Source organism: Lissotriton helveticus, chromosome 12 (assembly GCF_964261635.1).
Source record: "Lissotriton helveticus chromosome 12, aLisHel1.1, whole genome shotgun sequence".
NCBI classification, from domain to species: Eukaryota; Metazoa; Chordata; class Amphibia; order Caudata; family Salamandridae; genus Lissotriton; species Lissotriton helveticus.
The window spans coordinates 757,107,764-757,128,134 of NC_136073.1; the positions used below are offsets into that span (position 1 = coordinate 757,107,764).

Below are 20,371 nucleotides of genomic sequence, written 5' to 3' on the forward strand. Positions count from 1 at the left end.
TCCATTACGACCACTCCACCTCACACCAGCTTTTTTATTTTAATTGGAGCTTTTGTGCTAAAGTATTTATTTTTCTATTTGCCATCTTCCAAACTGAATTGGTAAATAAAAAAGATTGGAGCAAAACGCACCTGTTATCTCACTGATGTGCGCATACATTCTGATACATGCGTTTGACAGTGGAATGACTCCACAGCCATTGTGTGGGTTTAAAAACAATTTAATTTATACATTTTTATTTTGGCGATTGTGGACAGCGTCTTAATGCTTTGCAGCCCCACCAAAGGCAATTGGCAAAGCCAATACGTTCCAACGACCTGACCTATTGGTTCTACAATTACTTTTTTCCAGTTTAACCGTCTAGGGATTTTTGTAAGACTGATGCTTAGACCCAGTCTGATTGTAGTGAGCAGCTAAAAATTGTCTTAAAGACATTGTTTGTAGAAGTTTGTGTGTTTGTATTAATCTATTTATTTCACTGATTACGTTCTAGGTCCTAACAATCATGGATGTATTTAAGTGACTATGAGCAATGAGTGAATGTTCAGAAAGCATTTTGAATCTTCAAGTCTTGTAGTGTTTAAAGGAAAGAATTATAAGAGGATAGGATGCTCTGTCCCTCCATCAAAACAGAGCATTTTAATTCTGGCAGATTTACAGCTACAATGCAAGGACATTGTTGAATTCTACTAAACTTATGTACATGATACAAACGCTCCCCAAACAGCTTGAGATGCTCGAAGGAGGCAGCCGATTTATACATATTATTAAGGCAGCTTGCATTGCTTTATAAACCTATGGGGAAGAAATTTGGGTCGCTTCATTCTCAACAGTAATACAATATTCCTGTCACCCTTTTGTAATTTTCTTAGGTGTCAGTAATATGATATTTTGATTTGCAGAATTTTGAGCATCGGTCCGCTCTGTTTTGTAGGTGTCGGCACAATGCTTAAGATTTGTAGAAATCTCCCTTATTTTACTGCCTGTTGCTCAATCCTAGTTCAGCTATCATCAGCCTGCCTATAAATATCTTCATTTGACTTCGATTGATGTCCCTTTTTTGTGTATACTAAAACATGTGGCTTGAAGCGCCTTCAATGTCAACATAGACATGGATGGGACTCTGATAGAGAGATGTGCCATGCCCTTGTCCATCTCCATAAATGGCAACCTCCCATCCATTTCCCATTGAGTGAAAGATGTCCTCCTTCCTCCATTTGTTTCTTGTTTTTTTCTGTGTTATGGTGAACTCTATTCCTCTCAACAAGTATGCTATGAGGAAGGATCCCTCCAAACTGGCGGGTCCACTTATCTAGAAACAAAAATATTTTTTGTAGCAGTTGAGCATGTTCATACAATTAATAAACCCAATACGTTGCTGAAGCTTCTGTTTTTGATATAAATAAATATTGCTATGATGCAATCAAAGATTATTATACATCCCAATGCCTTTCGGGTCAAGCATGGCCCTTCATCAGGGGTCGCATCAACATATTCGGGGTGGAATGTGAAACCGTCCTGGCTACCTCAATGAGAACGTTCTCATTGAGGTAGCCAGGATGGTTTCACAGACTACCCCGAACATGTTGATGCGACCCCTGATGAAAGGCCATGCTTGACCCGAAATGCATCGGGATGTATAATAATCTTTGGTTACAATATTTGGATACAAGACTTAAGTGGTAGAATGACTTTAATTAATTGAATAAATTCAAAAACAGAAGCTTCAGCAACATATTGAGTGTATTAATTGTATGAACCAGCTCAACTGCTACAAGAAATATATTGGTTTCTAGAGAAGTGCTTCTGCCAGCTTGGAGGGATCCTCCCTCACAGCATACTTGTTGCATTGTTCAGTAGGTGCCTTTTGGACACAGCACTAGCAGGGATGCACATGGATGAAATTGATTATTTATGCTGAATCCGTTACATCTGAGAGTGCACTTTGGCAAGATTGTCACAAACCTTATTCCTCCTCACTTATTTCTGTTGGTGAGGGAACTTGGGAGAGCCTGTGCAGAGCCTCAGTCTCCCAGCACTGATTAAGAGGTCAAAGCCTTACCTCACCGGAGCAACAATTAAATCTTTGAGCAGGCTGCTGCTCACACACCAGATAGAAGATAGTTAGAAATGTCTTCAAGCTTGGTGTTTGAACGGCCTCTGGCAGTAGCTGGATCTCTCTGCCAGTTGCCTTCCACTTCTTCCATTCTTTGTTTCCTAACTCATTATTGCCCTTCTGCTTTTCTTGTCCTATTTTCCACTTGTCTTTCTCCCACTACTCATCTGCTATTCATTTCTTTTCATGTCATCCTTCCTTTGAATTACAATTTCAAGTGTTGAAATGGTATTTAAAAATCCAATGCAAAATAGATGTGAATTCATGACCTATTAAAGATACCTCCTTAGTTTTCATCTAAGAGGACCAATACATTTCAACTGGTTATGTGAGCGTTCTTTTCTCTTTCAGGAAGCTTCGCATTATTATCTCATGAATAGGAAGGCTGCTCGTGAAGCTCAGACACCAGACAAGATCAAGCGGCACCGCTCTTTGGTGGGAAACAGCAAACAGTCTATAGAAGACAAGAAGAGAATGATCATCCGGAACTTGCGGAAACTGGAGAGCCTGGGTATGGTGACTTCTGCAAACCAATATCAGGACATCATCAATGAGATTGCCAAGGTATATCTATCAAATTCATTATTTTCCATGAAGAGCTTTAACATTACACTGCACGCACTGCCTACGCAGAAATTTGCTCTGGGGGGTGGAGGTTTGTCTTCCTTTGTAATTACCATGTGGTCTCTCTCCATTCTGCTGCAATTGAAAGTAGCTGTTATGTGACTGTAAAGCTTGCCATTGCATTGTGAAAAGAACTTGGATTTGACATTAGGGTCACTTAAAGTGGAGGGTGAGGGCAAACTCTGGTTAGAATTCTCTTTTTTCCTGGTAGGGTGCAGTTGGCATTGGAGGAGTGTGCACTTCAGTGTTGTAGATGGGGCGCAAGACTCCCATCTGTAAACTGTACCATTCATCTTTCAAAATTCCTTCTTCGGCCTGAGGCCAATCCGTCATCGAAAGGTATGAATCCCTTTCCCTGCAAGTATGCTTTCATTACAAACACCTGAGCACCATCAAGCAGACCTCGATGGACATGCTTAGTGTCTACGCTCTGAATGTGGTGCACTTTTAGAGCCCCCGCTGTGCCCTTTTTAGCGGCGCGCTATGACCCAGGAACTTGTCTTGTTTTGCGGCCCCTCCTGCCATGTAGGGGTAGAGAGTTCTCTGCTGAAATGTGAGGAGTGAGCTGCTTCTGCTTCCCAGTGCTTAACGGTGGTTTAGCGGCCTCTACTACACAACTGCTCCTACCTTCCTTGTGAATCTTCAAGATTAAACTCCATGAGGAAAACTGGATGAGATACATTTAGTAAAACGTATTAAAATGTGGCCTGAACTTTGGGATCTCTAGACCATCTGGTAGTGTAGACTTGGTCAACAAACCTATTTGAAACGGAGAACCCGGGGAACTGTAACCCACAATCCACCTGTTCATTATATGAGGGTGATGTGTTATGTGCAAGGTTCAGTAGTTTGACTCTAGGAGACCAGTTTGCTGGGCCTACCTTATGGGCTTTACTGTTTTGACCTTTGATATTCTGCCTGTGATGAAAGTGGAATGTTAATGGTACAAGCTGGGCAACAAATGTATCTTCGGTAAGAGCAGAGGAAGTAGATGAGAACCATTATAATTTAAATACAATAAGAACTTAGGGTTTATATAGTCACATTTCAGCCCACTTCGCTTGGCTCGTGGGTGTAGTAATGCTGATAAAGATAACCTGCTCGTTGGTTAGGGACTGGACAAGTTGCTTCTGCAGGGATTCAATAAAAGTGGCCTGGACGTAAGTTGGTGTGGGTTCTGATAGCTGTTGAAAAAACCTATTCCTTTTTTGGTCAAGCTTTCGGGACTTGTATATACTGTGGGCACTTAAATCCTGCCCACTGCTTTTCATTTTTGTTTCCGTATCCTTTAAAAATCTTTAATTGCTCCTGGTCAGTCCTGCCTCCTTTGCCCCTTCTTTTTGTCTCTCGTTTCTACCATGGAGCAAGGACCAAGTAATGTAGCTTTACGCTTTGGTTGTTTATCTGTCTTTTGGGGGACAATTTTTTTATTTCTTCCCTGCACTGTGGGTGCGTGTTCATGTTCAGCGCCTGTATTTTATTGCATCTTCCCTTTTCCCTTTGTGTAAGAGCACTCCACGTGAGCACTTGATGTTTTCAGTTGCTCCGGCAGTTTCTCTAAACAGGCTATAAGTCTTATGGAACTTGGCCCCCCCTACGTTTTAGCACTCCCTCTCTGGTTTTGCTGGCCTCCACGTCACTACATGTGGCCCGTCGCTCATTCCCGCTCTCCTGTTACTTGGGAGCACTGCTGCTCCCCATCCTGTGCCGCCGCAGACTGTCCCTCATGTGCACAGGGCTCGGACCGACCTGTGCTGCTCATGCTCGGTTTTTTAGGCACGAGGAGATGAAGTGATGTGCCCACCATCACAGACTGGTGAGCCAACGGTGGGAATCTAATTCTGTTTTCCAGTTACAAAGTCTGCAGGCTTGGCTGTAAGGGTTAAATGGTAATGGCAGTGATTATTATCTATATTCATTGTTCAGGTGTCGTGCAAAATGATTTAAAGATTGCATAATTCAGACTATTTAGCTTGCCACTGTCTAGGGCTTACTTTCTGTGAACATGCAGCAGGGCGGTGCTTGGTGTACCTAAAGGGCATGTTGTCAGCAAATATCAGTGGAGCAGGAAGGGCTGGTTGAGTGTGTTGCTTCGAAATAGACATGAAAAGTGGCAGTCGCACAAGGAAGGGCTGCACAACAGTTCAGAGCTGCAGAACCATTGCGATCCCGGACTAAAGCCAAGCAAGTAAGCCATTATACTCTAAATACTTTGGTCTTCATTTTATAGGGACGTTTAAGGACAAGCTGTCATTATTTCTCATCAGTCACAACTTGCTGCTGTGTGTTTATTTCTGCTGTGCTCAAATTAGAGCCTTACATTATACCGAGCTTTAAAATGCATGAAAGTAGTTGGCATTTTTATTTTTATTTTATAGAGCTGAAACAATGCCCTTTGCTCACACATAGAAGTGACTGAAATGCGAAGTTGTGTTTCTACAACTACACTGGGCAATAGTGCTTTAAGCAACGTGCTCTCTCTATGTAGGGCATGTGAATGCAGTGTGGCAATAGAGGTGCTGCCTCTGTCAGCAATCTTTATTGTATGAGACCCTATAAAATAGATGCCTGTCCCCCTCTCTTTGATGAGTAACACAGCTCTGAAGCTCATCTGCTTTGTATTTTGTGAATGCCATTTTCCTGCGGGGTTTCTGAACAAACACCTATATTTATTTACCAGAGAGTGCAGCGCAACGCATAGAGATGAGGGAGACAGAGAGAGAGCGCCTAATGTAAATGCTTTCTTTTACTGAAAATGTTCACGGTGTATTACCACTGTACTTGAAAACACAACGTAAGCGATTGGGTCATGCTTGCCCTCTTTTATCTTCAAAAATTAAAATGCATGTGGAAATGAAATCACTCTGTAACGTGTGCCACCCGCCAGAAGTAACAAGCGCTATATAAATACAAACCTTTTTCCTCCTCTATCCTTCTATCATTCCAAATCCAAATAACTGACTAACCTATCCACCACTTAAAATGTCCTTGCATGTTTCACTATACTAATTCAACACTAATCCTCTGTGGGTCCTGGAGTAGCGTGCTACTCGCCGAAAATGCGCTTTGACACCTAATATGGGGTAGTAAGCGATGTATAAAAGCAATTACAATACAATATTAGCGTTTTAATTTAATTTAATTTAAAGGAGCTTGTAGAGCGCCTGGTGACGCCTCCCGGCGTGTCCCCGCGCTGTGGAGAAAGTGTGAGAAGGAATAGAGGAAACCCATCACCAAGTGAAGAGGCAGGTTTTTAGTTTCTTCCTAAACAGGATTTCATTATTCCCCATCCTGATATCCGCAGGAAGAAGGTTCCATTTCCTGGCCGCCAAAGTCCGGAAGGATTTGCCTCCCATTCTGGCCTTTTTGGGGCGTGTGGTTCTGAGCAGACCCATACCTTTAGACCTAAGCGACCTGCTCGGTTCATAGACAGTAGCCAAATCCGACATGTAGGCCGGTGCTCTGTGATGAATTATTTTATGGCACCACAGCATAGCTTTAAAATCAATCCTCTTCCTGATGGGCAGCCAATGGAGGGCTACAAGAGAGGGGCGAGATGGAGCTCGCCGAGGGAGCCTTAAGACCAGGCGAGCTGCCGAATTTTGTAGCACCTGAAGCTTTTTAATATTTTTCTCAGATGTGCCCATGAGCAGCACGTTTCCGTAATCAATACGGGACGTTATCAGTGCTTGCGTCATGGTACGCCTGGAATTAATAGGTAACAAGTCAAGGGTACGGTTCAGAGTTTTCATTACCCCAAAGCATTTGCCCACCGTTTTTCTTATGTGGCTGTCAAAGGACAGTTTATTGTCCACCCACACACCCAAGTTCTTCGCCTCTCGGGATGGGGAGGGCAGAGGACCAAGGCAGCTAGGCCACCACTCCTTCGTCCATTTAACCTCATTTCCTCCCATGATGAGGACCTCCGTCTTAGTCCCGTTCAGTTTCAGACAGTGGTCGTTCATCCAAGTGGCAAGTTTAGTCATGCAGACATTGAAATTATCAGCTTCCTTGGAAGGGGCTTGGGTCAGAGAAATAAGGAGCTGCGTGTCGTCGGCGTAGGAGACAAGCTCCACGCCGAACGATTGCACTACCTCTGCCAGAGGGGCCATATATAGATTAAACAGGGTAGGGCTCAGGGCAGAGCCCTGAGGCACCCCCTGCTCCAGCCTCACCCTATCGGAGAGAAAGCTCCCCCTTTGGACTTGAAAGCTTCTGTCAAGCAAAAAAGCCTTCAGCCATCCCAGTGCCTTTTTGGTGATTCCAGCTTTATTTAGACACTGTAGCAGGATGGAATGTGCTACAGTGTCAAAAGCGGCACTGAGATCAAGCATGATGAGGGCCATTGTCTTTCCCTCATCTGCTCCCTCACGTAGGGTTTCGGTGGCCCTTAGGAGGGCTGTCTCCGTTGAGAACCCTGATCTAAAACCCGACTGGGATTTATGGAAGACATTATGGGTCTCCAGATGTTCCATCAGTTGGGTGTTAGCGATTTTTTCTGCCAACTTGGCGACATACGGTACGAGGGATATGGGTCGTAGATTATCCATTACGTCCACACTGATGTTGGGCTTTTTCTTAATAGGAAGCACTATAGCCTGTTTCCATTCCTCTGGGAGACAAGCGGTTGAGAAGGATGTTAGTAACAAGTGTCTCAAGTGAGGTTCCAGAACTGAGAAAGCTTCAGCCAATATTTTAGGAGGAGCCGGATCTCTGGGCGATCCCGACTTGATCTTGTTACACATCTTAGACAGCATCTCATAGGGAGGGACTTCAAAAGATTTGAGACAGACCGGTGTGTTTACACTTTGCTCATTTTCAGCGAAATCTGCGGCCGGGGCTCCCTGTTTAGAGAAACTGGTATAGATCTTACTTATTTTACCAGCAAAGTACTGAGCTATGTTATTACATGATTCCACTGAGTCATTTTGGATAGAGGAGGACATCTCCACTATGGATATCTCCTTATATATTTGGAATAATTCCCTAGAGGAGTTGCCAGCTTCCGTAATCCGAGTGTGATAGTGCTCAGCTTTTGCCAGGCGGACGGCTTTGTAATATTCTTTCTGTGCAGTTTTATACTGTGTTTTTATGTCTGCACAGAATTTGTAACGCCAGGCTCTCTCAAGTTTCTTGCAGGCCGTTTTCATGGTCTGTAGATCTTGTCCGAACCAAGGAGCACTTTTCTGAGACCTTCTAGCATTGGACATAGTGCGGCTAGGGGCTGTAATGTCCAGAGCCTTTGTAACAATATTGTTCAAGCTTTCATTGGCAGCCTCACAGTCAGCTCCTTTCGGAAGACCTTCATCCTTGACAATTTGAGTAAAGGAGTCTAAGGAAAAACTTTTCCATTTCCTGCGTTTATACCGCAGAGACTGTTTTATGCATGCAGCTTAGTGCTTTTAGCAAAGGCCGCATCCCCAAAGCTTTTAGACGTTTTGCATTCTTCCTGCTTAGGCACCCTGAGCGTTGTGTATGTGAAGATTTTCTGCTCTTCCTCCACACATTGTTTAAGAGCCCAGAGCTCACATTTCTGGAATTCCTTAATTCCCAGTGAGAATGGTAAGCGACAGCTGGCGCATTATCCCAGCGTTGTAGTGACATGAGAGGCAGCAACTTTAATTTAATTTATTTGCTTCGTTTGGGTTTTTTAAATGATGGGTGGTGTATAGTTTGTCTTCTTCAGAGTCAACTTTTGAGTAACCTGATCTGGTTGCCTTAAACATCTCAATGGCTCCACAGGTTCTAGTTGCCAATATTTTTGATAATTTGTATGGAGGCAATTGGATGCAGCTAAGCTCTAAGCATCCTGTATTCTTCAGTGATTGCTCATTATGCTTTAATTAAAAAAAAATCCGTCCCCCTCCTGTAGTATGCGATTCCGCCGCCTTCGTATATTCCTGATTCCATCTTCATTGTCCATACATCCAATCAATCTATATACAGCTTCTTACAAATATAAAACCTATATGCATCTATTTTTTCACCCGCTGAATAGATACGTATGCATTAGCCACCGCCCCTCACCCTTCCGAGGTCGATACATTATACGGCATTGAAATGTGCCTGAAATGTAATGCTAAATAAGTGTTTTGAGGCAAACGCACAGCTGATTTGTTAAATGTCTTTGGATTTAGTTTGTTCCAAGTTTAGGGTGCCACACAGGAAACGTCCAATGCCCCAGGACATCAACATATAACTGAAAAATCCGTGTTTCTAGTGAATCACTAGATCCATCCCTGTGAGCACACCTTAGTCCCCTCAGCGCAAAATGAGGGTTCCAACGCAGTTTTGATTAAAGTTCTTCAGTGTTTTTTTTATTTTTTTCACACTTTTGATTATTTAAATAGTTATATGTTGTTTCATTCAAAATCACTTGATCTGCATATATGTGACATTCGACATTGGTAAATGATACATCCAATGCATTTCGGGCCTTTTCTTTAGCCCTTCATCAGGGAATAACACTAAAATAATAATAAAAAATGAAACAATAAATACCATCATTATCCTGGTTACATTGTTCCAACATGTTATACTGCGTGATAGAATATTGTACACAAAGTATCATCCATTCTAACAACAGGTAGGTAAAGTGATCATGTGCGATATAGTAGGACTTGCATCTATCACTCTAGGTACTCGTAAATTGAAATAAATGTAAATAGCGACCCGCGCCTCACTTACATGTCTGAATCTATCAACCGTTCATGCTTTTCCACTGTATACGCTATAAAGGAAAAGTAAATGATCGAGCATCATTAGAGGGTTCTATTGCGGTATAATGTTGTGCTCATCTTAATTCTCCGCATTCACTGAGAACCAACCTTATCTGTGAAGCTTTCTCTCCGAGTAAATCCGTCTGTGTGGGAACGCCATTGGCGTCTACCGGGTCTGATTTTTACTCCGCCATTATGGTTCTAACCGTTCCGATCATGTGACTTAATAAACATAAATAAAAGACTAAACTTCTAACTCGTGTGCAAGTTGAGTTCTAGAATGTTAAATAAAGTACATTGCAATCAATATTGTGTTGTGTGATGAGCTTGACTAGAAAAATAAATACATTTTATCGTGAAAGAAGCATACTGACTCAGGCTCGAACCCTTAGTCTTGCATAACAAAAGAACGTCAACCAGGTCGGGTGTATTAAAGTGTGGAGCTACTGCGGAATGTATGTTGTGAGACAATGTACATCCAGGTCTAATGGGATAACGGTACTCAATTAATCAAAAGATGGAAACGCCAACAAAACTTATGAATAAATTAAATAACTCGCAATTGCTACTATATAGGTCATAGAACATTTCATCATATTTCATAGATAACATGATAGTTCAATTCGGTCATTGAGACCATTCGGTTTCTGCGATGATAGTTTTTGTATCCAGTGGTTCTCTCTTTTTAAAAGGTACTTCGTGTTATCTCTTCCTTCCATTCTTTCAACGGTTTCCAATATTATAAATTTTAACTGGGATATGTTATGTTTTTCTTCCATAAAATGAACAGCAATGGAAGATTTGCTGTTTTTAGTATGTGTATGTTTGATTTATGTTCTGTGAGTCTGGTTTTCATACGTCTCTCAGTTTTTCCAATATATAGTTTTCCGCAAGGACATTTTAATGCATAGATAACGTTACTTGTATCGCAGGTAGCATTAACCTTCAACTTCACTTCAAATCCTTTCATGGGGTGATTGATCTTGTTGCCTTTAATTATGCTGTTGCAGTTTCCACAGTTAAGGCAAGCTTTGGTTCCTTTGAATATTTCCATCTTTGGTTTTATAAAACGGATAGTGTCAGATGAAACCAACATGCAAATGAGATCAAACGAAATGGCCACCAGATTCAAGAAAAGAGGCTACTCTGTTAATATTATTGAAGAATCTAGAAAGAAAATAGATACCATCAACAGACAAGAATTACTAAAAACCACGAAGAAAAAGGAACAAACCAAAATCATTTCAAAACATTGGAGTATACTCAATCTGGAGCCTGCCTTCAACAAAACGTTTGAAAATCCACCACTATTTGCATATACAAGAGCCCGCAACATAGGGGAAATGCTACAACATAAACCACCAAAGATGGAAATATTCAAAGGAACCAAAGCTTGCCTTAACTGTGGAAACTGCAACAGCATAATTAAAGGCAACAAGATCAATCACCCCATGAAAGGATTTGAAGTGAAGTTGAAGGTTAATGCTACCTGCGATACAAGTAACGTTATCTATGCATTAAAATGTCCTTGCGGAAAACTATATATTGGAAAAACTGAGAAACGTATGAAAACCAGACTAACGGAACATAAATCAAACATACGTACTAAAAACAGCTAATTTTCCATTGCTGTTCATTTTATGGAAGAAAAACATAACATATCCCAGTTAAAATTAATAATATTGGAAACCGTTGAAAGAATGGAAGGAAGAGATAACACCAAGTACCTTTTAAAAAGAGAGAACCACTGGATACAAAAACTATCATCGCAGAAACCGAATGGTCTCAATGACCGAATTGAACTATCATGTTATCTATGAAATATGATGAAATGTTCTATGACCTATATAGTAGCAATTGCAAGTTATTTAATTTATTCATAAGTTTTGTTGGCGTTACCATCTTTTGATTAATTGAGTACCGTTATTCCATTAGACCTGGATGTACATTGTCTCACAACATACATTCCGCAGTAGCTCCACACTTTAATACACCCAACCTGGTTGACGTTCTTTTGTTATGCAAGACTAAGGGTTCTAGCCTGAGTCAGTATGCTTCTTTCACGATAAAATGTATTTATTTTTCTAGTCAAGCTTATCACACAACACAATATTGATTGCAATGTACTTTATTTAACATTCTAGAACTTAACTTGCACACGAGTTAGAAGTTTAGTCTTTTATTTATGTTTATTAATTCACATGATCAAAACGGTTAGAACCGTAATGGCAGAGTAAAAATCAGACCCGGTAGATGCCAATGGCGTTCCCAAACAGATGGATTTACTCTGAGAGAAAGCTTCACAGATAAGGTTGGTTCTCAGTGAATGCGGAGAATTAAGATGAGCACAACATTATACCGCAATAGAACCCTCTAATGATGCTCGATCATTTACGTTTCCTTTATAGCGTATACAGCGGAAAAGCATGAACGGTTGATAGATTCAGACATGTAAGTGAGGCGCAGGTCGCTATTTACATTTATTTCAATTTACGAGTACCTAGAGTGATAGATGCAAGTCCTACTATATCGCACATGATCACTTTACCTACCTGTTGTTAGAATGGATGATACTTTGTGTACAATATTCTATCACGCAGTATAACTAACATGTTGCAACAATGTAACCAGGATAATGATGGTATTTATTGTTTCATTTTTTATTATTATTTTAGTGTTATTCCCTGATGAAGGGCTAAAGAAAAGGCCCGAAATGCATTGGATGTATCATTTAACAATGTAGAATGTAACATATATGCAAATCAAGTGATTTTGAATGAAACAAGATATAACGATTTAAATAATCAAGTGTGAAAAAAAACAAAAAAAACAGTGAAGAACTTTAATCAAAACTGCGTTGGAACCCTCATTTTGCGCTGAGGGGAATAAGGTGTGCTCACAGGGATGGATCTAGTGATTCACTAGAAACACGGATTTTTCAGTGAAATGTAATGCTAACATTTGGTTGCACTTTTGATGAGCACTTTCGCTGTCTCCATTAGTTAATATTTGTACTCTTTAGGTCGAGCCTGTGTGCCTTCAGTGTTGCTCCCCCACAGGGAATGGTCTGACTGGTCGGTGTGTGAGCTGGTTTTTAACTGTGTGTGGGCCTGTTTTCTGCTCTGCTGGGCCCATGTTTACTGGCGATTTCAATGATATTCTCACAAACATCATCTGCATCAAGCTCAAATCCATGCAGTCTTCAATACCTTGGAAAACACTTCTACAGAGAATGTTTGCAAGTTCAAAACTGCCCCAATTTGTAAATGTGGACTACCTTTTAGCCATCTAATGCACTAAATGGGCCACTTCTATTTTGGTATCTGGGCTTATTTTCTGTCCCTGTCTCTCTTGCACCTCCTGTGCTTCATATAGCTCCACTTACATCCTGCTTTCCAGCCTCCATAAAGTGCAACAGTTTGTTACTTTGTTTCACAAACAGTACCTAATCTTTTCAAATTAGTCTGTTCTCTTCACAGTGTTCACCACCTTCACCCTTTCTAATTATAATTGACCACTCCTGTTTTACATATTGGCCCAATCTAAAATAATAAATGATTTACTTTCATTCTCACTTGTTTTTAGGGCTCGCCTGCACGAGCTATCCCTTTTAAGCTCTTAAACACACTACCAAGCGTCAAAAAATCAGACGTCTTAAATACAAAATTACGAAAACACTTTATTTTGGGAAATTATTTAACACATGAGAAAACTAGGATTCAAAACTTTTGTTCAAAGTTTAAATAAGAAATGTCTTATTGGTTATGTATAAGGTAACACAAATGCTTAACACTGTGTTTTTATAACTTTTCAACGTCCTGCACAGCACCCACGCTGCTCTACAACATAGCTTAAAGACATTGGCAAAGCCAATAGTTCTGGCTAAACACTTGTAATGTCCCAAAAGCACGATCTGTTGGCTATGCCAATGCTTGTTCTAATTGAGGGTTAACACGATTCATATCCTAAAAAGTTCGACCTACTCAAGTTCATAACTCCATGCCCCCATGACTACGCACTTAAGATCATAAAAGCTACAATAGATTAAAAAAAAGTTTCAAAAGTTTTTTTTAAACCACAAGCAATGTAAGGGTGACCAAAATTCATTCATAAGCCACGTATTTCCTTTTCCGTATTCATGCCCACAAGGAGGATGCCACAGCAAAACAAACCAACAGGTTGGGTAATGATTTTTTAAAAAGCACACTCAATTACGGAATAGGATCCTACTTTTTATATTCTGGGTCTGTTCTCAAACATGCCACAGAACCTTAATTTGATTGTCTATTTCTCTGCGAGCCGGTGACGTTATATCAATGTCTGGCTAGAGTCGTCCAGTTTCCTCAAATTTAGGCACAGTAAGGCTGTTTGAATCTGGATTCGCTGTTGCTTCTTTATTTCCTTCTTTGCTCATCCTAAAGAAGATGAGAGCTCTTCTAAGTTCAATTTAAGTTATCATGAAGAGTAATTTATAGAGTGTGTGTCTTCTGGGAAAGCAATAGAAGTGCCTGGTCCACTTTGTAGTCCAGGCCTGGTGTAGTCCCTGTTGCTCTACGCTCTCCAGGAGTTTGGTTCCGCATTTTGAACAGTGTCCATTCTCCAAGCCTAAGCAACCAATATGTGTTGCAACACTGCCGATTGGTGGGTCAAAAAATAATTCCCTTTGGAATCACTTGTTCATTCACAGGTTGCAAACATATACACTCTCACAATAGTCATCCATCCCTCCATAATTATGATTAAGCCAGATGTCGAACAACTCAGTAAAAAAGACTATTACAAATTTATCCAAAAGTCTCCTTGTGAATAATCAATACAGACTTGTTTAAATCCAACAAAGCATAATTAAAATAAAACATATTAAAAATACATTGCATAACTAAGTAGAATAGAGGAGAGAGAAAAAACAAGACAATCACATGTCATTGATTTTGGTCCGCTTGACGGAATCAGTCAAACCACATGATAACAATCAATTTCTTCTCTTTGGTCCTCAAACTTGGCCCACTAAATACGTCGACAGTTTATTACAGAGCCCTGTCCCTTTGGTCTTGGCGCCCCTCTCACTGCATTGACTTGCAACACTGCAGATGTCAACAGTTGCTACCTGGCTCGCCCATCTCATCCCATCCCATTTCTTTTCTTTGTTTTGTCCATAATGTGTTGAATTTAAATGGTGGTAAAGTGCCCTACAGAAGGCTTCTGGGTGGTAGCTTTAAACATGGATGTCTGACAATAAAATCCTTTGGTTTTGGAAGATGCATATACAACATTTTCACAGAGTCCACATATTTGAATCCTTAGTCCTGGTAAATATGGTCTAGTAAGGTTGTTTTTTGGCTATGCTGTGCTGTTGGAATACTTCAACCTCATACAAATACCTGCTCAAACACCAAAGAATTGTGAATCTGATCCCCCCCAAGCCTTCAGAACACTGTGCAAAAGATCAAATTAAAACAAATTATAATTGAAACACAATGAATTACAAACTGAATACAATTCAGCACAAGTACAAAAGAAACACCAGACTTTACACCAATAGCAAAGCCCTCCAGACCAACAAAGCCCTTATCTGAAATAAAAAATGTATTTAATAACTTGCAGTACCTCTGTGTTTTATTGTAGGATATTCGGAACCAGAGACGATACCGGCAGCACCGCAGGAATGAACTGGTGAAACTCAAGCAAACTTCCCAGGGTTTAAATTCCAAAACTGCATTCTACGAAGAACAAATAGATTACTACAACCAATACATTAAAACTTGTCTGGATAACTTGGCTGCTAACAGCAAGTAAGTTATGGATGTAAATTCTCTTTACATCCTCAAGGAGGGTGTGAGGCTCTTCTTGCGCAATGATGGAAGAGATCAATAAAAGTGTGGGCATTTTCGTGACAGTGTTTCAACTGCAAAAGCATTTATCGTAATATCAACTGTTTTGATGGTTCACGTCAATCCTTATAAGAGTTGGATTGTTGATTGGTGTGAATAGCTGTTTCAAAGATAAAAAGCACTCTTGACATTGTAAGGGTGTAAAGCTAAATCAATGCCGGTTTGCTTTTGGTTGTCTAAAGCATCTGATTCCTTTGCTCACAGCACAGGACCCAACTAGGCCATATCACGAGACCAATTCGCTGATTATTGACTTCTTGACAATTTTTCTCTTGGCTTTTAACAGTTCGAGCTTTGCACACTTGCTTTAGCAGGCCAGGTTGGTTTATCAACTCGCTGAATCTCAGGCAGGCTCTTTGCGTCTCCTCTTCTTTTGCTGTCACGTGCAGTAATCTTCTCGTACCTGAAGAAACAGATTGTGTATAGATTGTCAGGCAACAAATGATTGCTTTCAGTTGACTCTGCAGTAAATCCAGGTTATCTAGGTTGCCTGCAGACTCACCAAGCTCTCATCCCACTGCATACTTTACAGTATCTCTGCAGAGTAGTTTGTGCTAAGAAGCTTAGCCTGCCTCTTGTAACAATTTCTGCTGACTTATTATTTTGTTAGCTTTTTGCTGTGGCTTTTATTTGCCTTGTCTGTTTTCCAAGCAGTGAGGTATTACATAGGTCCTACCAATTAAGGGCCCGTTTACGGCTTTGGCGCTGCGACGCCAGGTATACCCTGCCGCCTACCTCCGCCAAAGCAGCGGTAGGCTGCCTGCCAGATTAGGAGTTTCCTCCTGTCTGGCAGGCTTTTTTTGGACGTACCCACTGCAGTGTCTCTAAAAACAGGCACCGCAATGGGAACACCAAAAAACAGTTCATGGACTGAAAAGTCCTGGTGTGCATGCACACAGTGGGGTGAGGCACATGTTATGCCTCCATGTGTGCATCCACAGGGCACAGAGGCACCGGAGGCCCAGTAGGGCCCCCTTTGTTTCCTCTCCGCCAGGGTTTACATGGAGTAGGAGGAACAGTCATGATAGCCCTGGCGGAGAGTAAACTCCTAATATGCTTGGCGGGACTGCGGCGGTCCCGCCAAGCATATGGATGAGTCTACACCCCCAGGGAAAGACGGTTCCCTGTCAGCTTGGGTGGGGCTGTGGCGATCTGACCACCCGAATTGTAATCTGGCGGTGAGGGAGACCCCTGCGACTAGTAATCAGGGCCTAAGTGTCTTGCTGCATAATGCCCCAGATTTGACTGTCCACCCAGTGCTTAGTCCGCTTTATCTAGTCAACTGTGCAGTTGTCATAAGTGATTTTGTTTTACTAAGTATATTTTTCTTTTTCTTTTTTTTTGCACTCAAAGGATGTCCGGGAAGAGCAAGAAGCAGGCTTCACTCAATTACACTGCTGCTAGACTGTTCGAAAAGGGAGTCCTACTAGAAATAGAGGATCTTCCCATCAGCCAGTGAGTCGATTTGACAATGTTTTTTCCAGTGTGGTTATTTGCTATTTATTATGTTTGAACCAGACATCACTTAAAAACTCTACTGCAGGAACCATAGATGAGAATAAATGCTATCTCAAAGAAAACCTTTTTTTTTTTTTGCCGTTGAAACTGGTTTTGATTATCAAAAGGAGATCAGTGAGGCTTGGCAATCAGGAACAGTTTAAATTTAATTAAACAATAACATTCTGGAATAGCAGCCACATCTCTTATAGTTGAATGCTGGAATTCAATTTGCATTAGTTACATGGCATGCTTCATACTGTACAGTGGGTAAAATAAAGTGATGCTTGTCCCCCTTTGGGCAGGAATACTGATACAGTGTATCATAAATTGTGTGTTGATGCTTGATCCCACTATGATAAAAGGGTCCATAAATACCAACTGGAGGTCACATTCTGATGTGGTCCAGGTGGCTGGATGTGTCGTGTTATCTAGGGTGACGCTTACTACTAGGCACTGTTCGGGCTTTATCTGATTAATGTAACTGACCGGCTGCTCTAGTATCGTGTCCTTTGACCGAATGCAGGCTCTCTTCTGTGCATTTATTTGTGTTAGTGTTTGTGCACCTGACTAGTTTCTTTAGGTATTACATCCTGGAGCCATATGTAATTTACTGCTGAAATCTTCCATGTGTCTTTGAGGCTTGTTCCATATCTGGTGTTTCCATCATGGGACGTGCCAGTGTTACGTTGATGTGATAAAGGTTCACTCTGAAACCGAAGCATGTGTTTTATTGTGAATTTGGGTAGCAGGCTTGCTCTGTGGTGTGCTGGACTCTTGAGAGCGGGTCCTTTCTATAAATAGATCTGATGCCAACATTGCCATCTGCAAGGTACAAACATATGCCAAGGATATACTGTGCTGATGCTTAAGTCACTCGAGCATTGCAGGTGTTGGAGTTAATTTTACCTCTTGGTTGTTTCTCGTGTTCTTTTCAGGTTTCGGAATGTGATTTTTGACATAATTCCCTGTGATGAGCCTGGCAAATTCCAAGTAAAGGCAAAGTTTATGGGAGTTGATATGGAGAAGTTTCAACTTAACTATCAGGTGAGTGGCCTCACACATTCATTCATGGTGCAGCAAATTATCTAGGCGTGTTGCGATGGTTACACAGTGCAAAAGTGTAAAAGAATGTGAAATCTGGAATCAGGCAGAGACCCCACACTGAACAGTCAGTGACACTACAAATTTCTTTTGCTCCCCATGCTGGCAGAGCCTCTTATTCTACCTCTCCCTACTCTTCTACTTCAGTTTCTATGTTCTCACCATCCTTATTCAGGGATCCACCCACTGGACACCAGGGTGGGGGGAGCGGCCCCTTGGCCAAGGGCCTTTGCTCCCCCCAATTGTTCTTGGGGCTATTCAGTCTCTCTGCCCCCCCCCCCTCCCCCGGGGTGGGCAAAAAGCCCACCCCGGGGGAGGGGATTCTTTTTTTAATTGTATTTAGGGGTGGGGGCTGCCCGAGATGGGCATGCCAAATCCACACACCCTCAAAATTCCAGTCTTTCTGACCCCCCCACCCCCTCATGGGAGGCAGATGGGGTCAATAGCCCCTAATCTGCCCCTCGGGGGGCAGACAGCCTACTAGGCACAAGGGATTTTTATTGTGTATAGCTGTGGGACCTGCCCAAAAGGGCATGCAAATGCCCACCCCCCCCCCAAAAAAAAAACAATGGGCCAGGCACCAGGGATTGTTGTTTTTTTACACGTAGGGGTGGGGGCTGCCCAGAATGGCCATGCCCACTAGGCAGCAGGGAAATGTTTATGGACATGCCAGTGAGTAGCCCCATAGCCAAGGGTCGCTCCCTTTTTTTTTAGGCATACATTTTGGCAGTTTTAGTGATATTTTTAGTCTCATCTGCACCTAAGCGGGGGCAGAAAACCACTAGAAACCAAAGAGTGAGTGAGTGAGTACTGGAGTTTGACTGACGGTCTGCGTGTACTGACCTTTTGCTGGCGGTGTGTGGACCTTCACTTGGCTAATGGTGTGGGTGGACTCGCGATTGATGGCGGTGTGTGTAGATTGGCGCTTGCCTGGTGGTGTGTGTAGATTGGCGCTTGCCTGGCGGTGTGTGTAGATTGGCTCTTGCCTGGTGGTGTGTGTAGATTGGCGCTTGCCTGGTGGTGTGTGTAGATTTGCGCTTGCCTTGGCGCTTGCCTGGTGGTGTGTGTAGATTGGCGCTTGCCTGGTGGTGTGTGTAGATTGGCGCTTGCCTGGTGGTGTGTGTAGATTGGCGCTTGCCTGGTGGTGTGTGTAGATTGGCGCTTGCCTGGTGGTGTGCGTGGAATGGTGCTTGGCTGGCGATGTACGTTACTGGTCCTTGTCTGGCTGTGTGTATGGATGGTGCTTGGCTGCAGGGCCGGACTGGCCGTAGTGGGCACCGGACGTTTCCCCGGGGGGGTGGGGGGCAGTTTTGTTACTGGGGCCGGCTTCAAGCTCTGTGGAGCTTGTCACCGCTCAATGACGTGGCAGACCCACACCGTGTGTGCCTTTGGTGACTTGAGTGCGTCCCATGCCTGCTCCAATTGCAGCGTCATTCACTCGAAGGCCTTGAGGGAGCGATCACTCATGCCCCTGGCGGCACAGCGTGCGATGATCCAGATCCTGGTCGAGAGGAAGGGAGGGGTCGCAAAGTCCAAGAAGCTCCTACCACTCTTAATCCATCGGGTTATTTGGGTGAGTTTCGCCACAAGTAGAAGTCGAAGTATGCTTCAACATCCCCTCATTTGTCGGCTGACAAAATGAGGAGGTGTCACTGGAGGCCTGGCTCCGTGTTTACGCCAGCGCCTGGGCCGGTTCAACACCTCCTCGAGTTTCAGGGATCCAGAACGACCCCCCCCAGTTGAGAGAATTTTATGAGACTATGCACCTCATATTTGGGTGGCCAGTTTCCTCCTGCGCGCCTTTGGCCTCGCAGGTTTGGGAGGGGCGCCTACAGAATCCACGCCGACACCTTTGGCACCATTCGGGGCCCAGGGATCCACATATGGATCCAGATAGATGCCATTTGTGCCATGTCAAATTTCCCTGGCGCGGTGCTGGCGCCTACCTGCGGTGCCATCCCCATTTGCATACCTGACTTTGACATGAAGCTGGAGGGGCGTTGCCCAATGCCGACTCCTGTGCCGACTAGAGCCATGCCTTCCAGGCAGGAGGCTAAGCCCTATTACTCAGGGCTAGGACTTAGGGAATCATGGGAGAGGTCGCTGGACCTTGATGAATGCCAGCCTTACGACTCAATGGACTAGAGTGAGGATCTGGGTGAAGCCAATGAAGTGGACACTTCGCCAGAGACTGGCATGATTTCTCTCCCTACCGTGGCTAAGGAGGAGGTAGCTTTATTCCCAATCCTTGTGTGGAATGCGACTGAGGTGCTGGACCTTCGCTTGCCGTCAGCAGCAGTCGCAACTAATGTCTTGATGGAAGTGCTTCAATCTGGAGTGTCCCCTTCCGAGTCACTTCTCTCATTCAACAAACCACTTACTGATATCTTGCTTGGGAATGTGTCCAAGCCCAGCACAGG

The 20,371-nt window shown here is 42.8% G+C and overlaps 1 protein-coding gene across 2 annotated transcripts in view; it reads left to right on the forward strand.

Moving 5' to 3' along the window:
• The window catches only part of IQGAP3 (IQ motif containing GTPase activating protein 3), a 307,137-nt gene that overhangs the window by 260,699 nt on the left and 26,067 nt on the right, over positions 1-20,371 (forward strand). For both annotated transcript variants that reach the window (XM_078671026.1, XM_078671027.1), the window contains 4 exons: positions 2,468-2,680; positions 15,085-15,251; positions 16,704-16,805; positions 17,786-17,894. In XM_078671026.1, the coding sequence (XP_078527152.1) occupies positions 2,468-2,680; positions 15,085-15,251; positions 16,704-16,805; positions 17,786-17,894 (591 nt within the window). The remainder of the gene's footprint in view (positions 1-2,467; positions 2,681-15,084; positions 15,252-16,703; positions 16,806-17,785; positions 17,895-20,371) is intronic.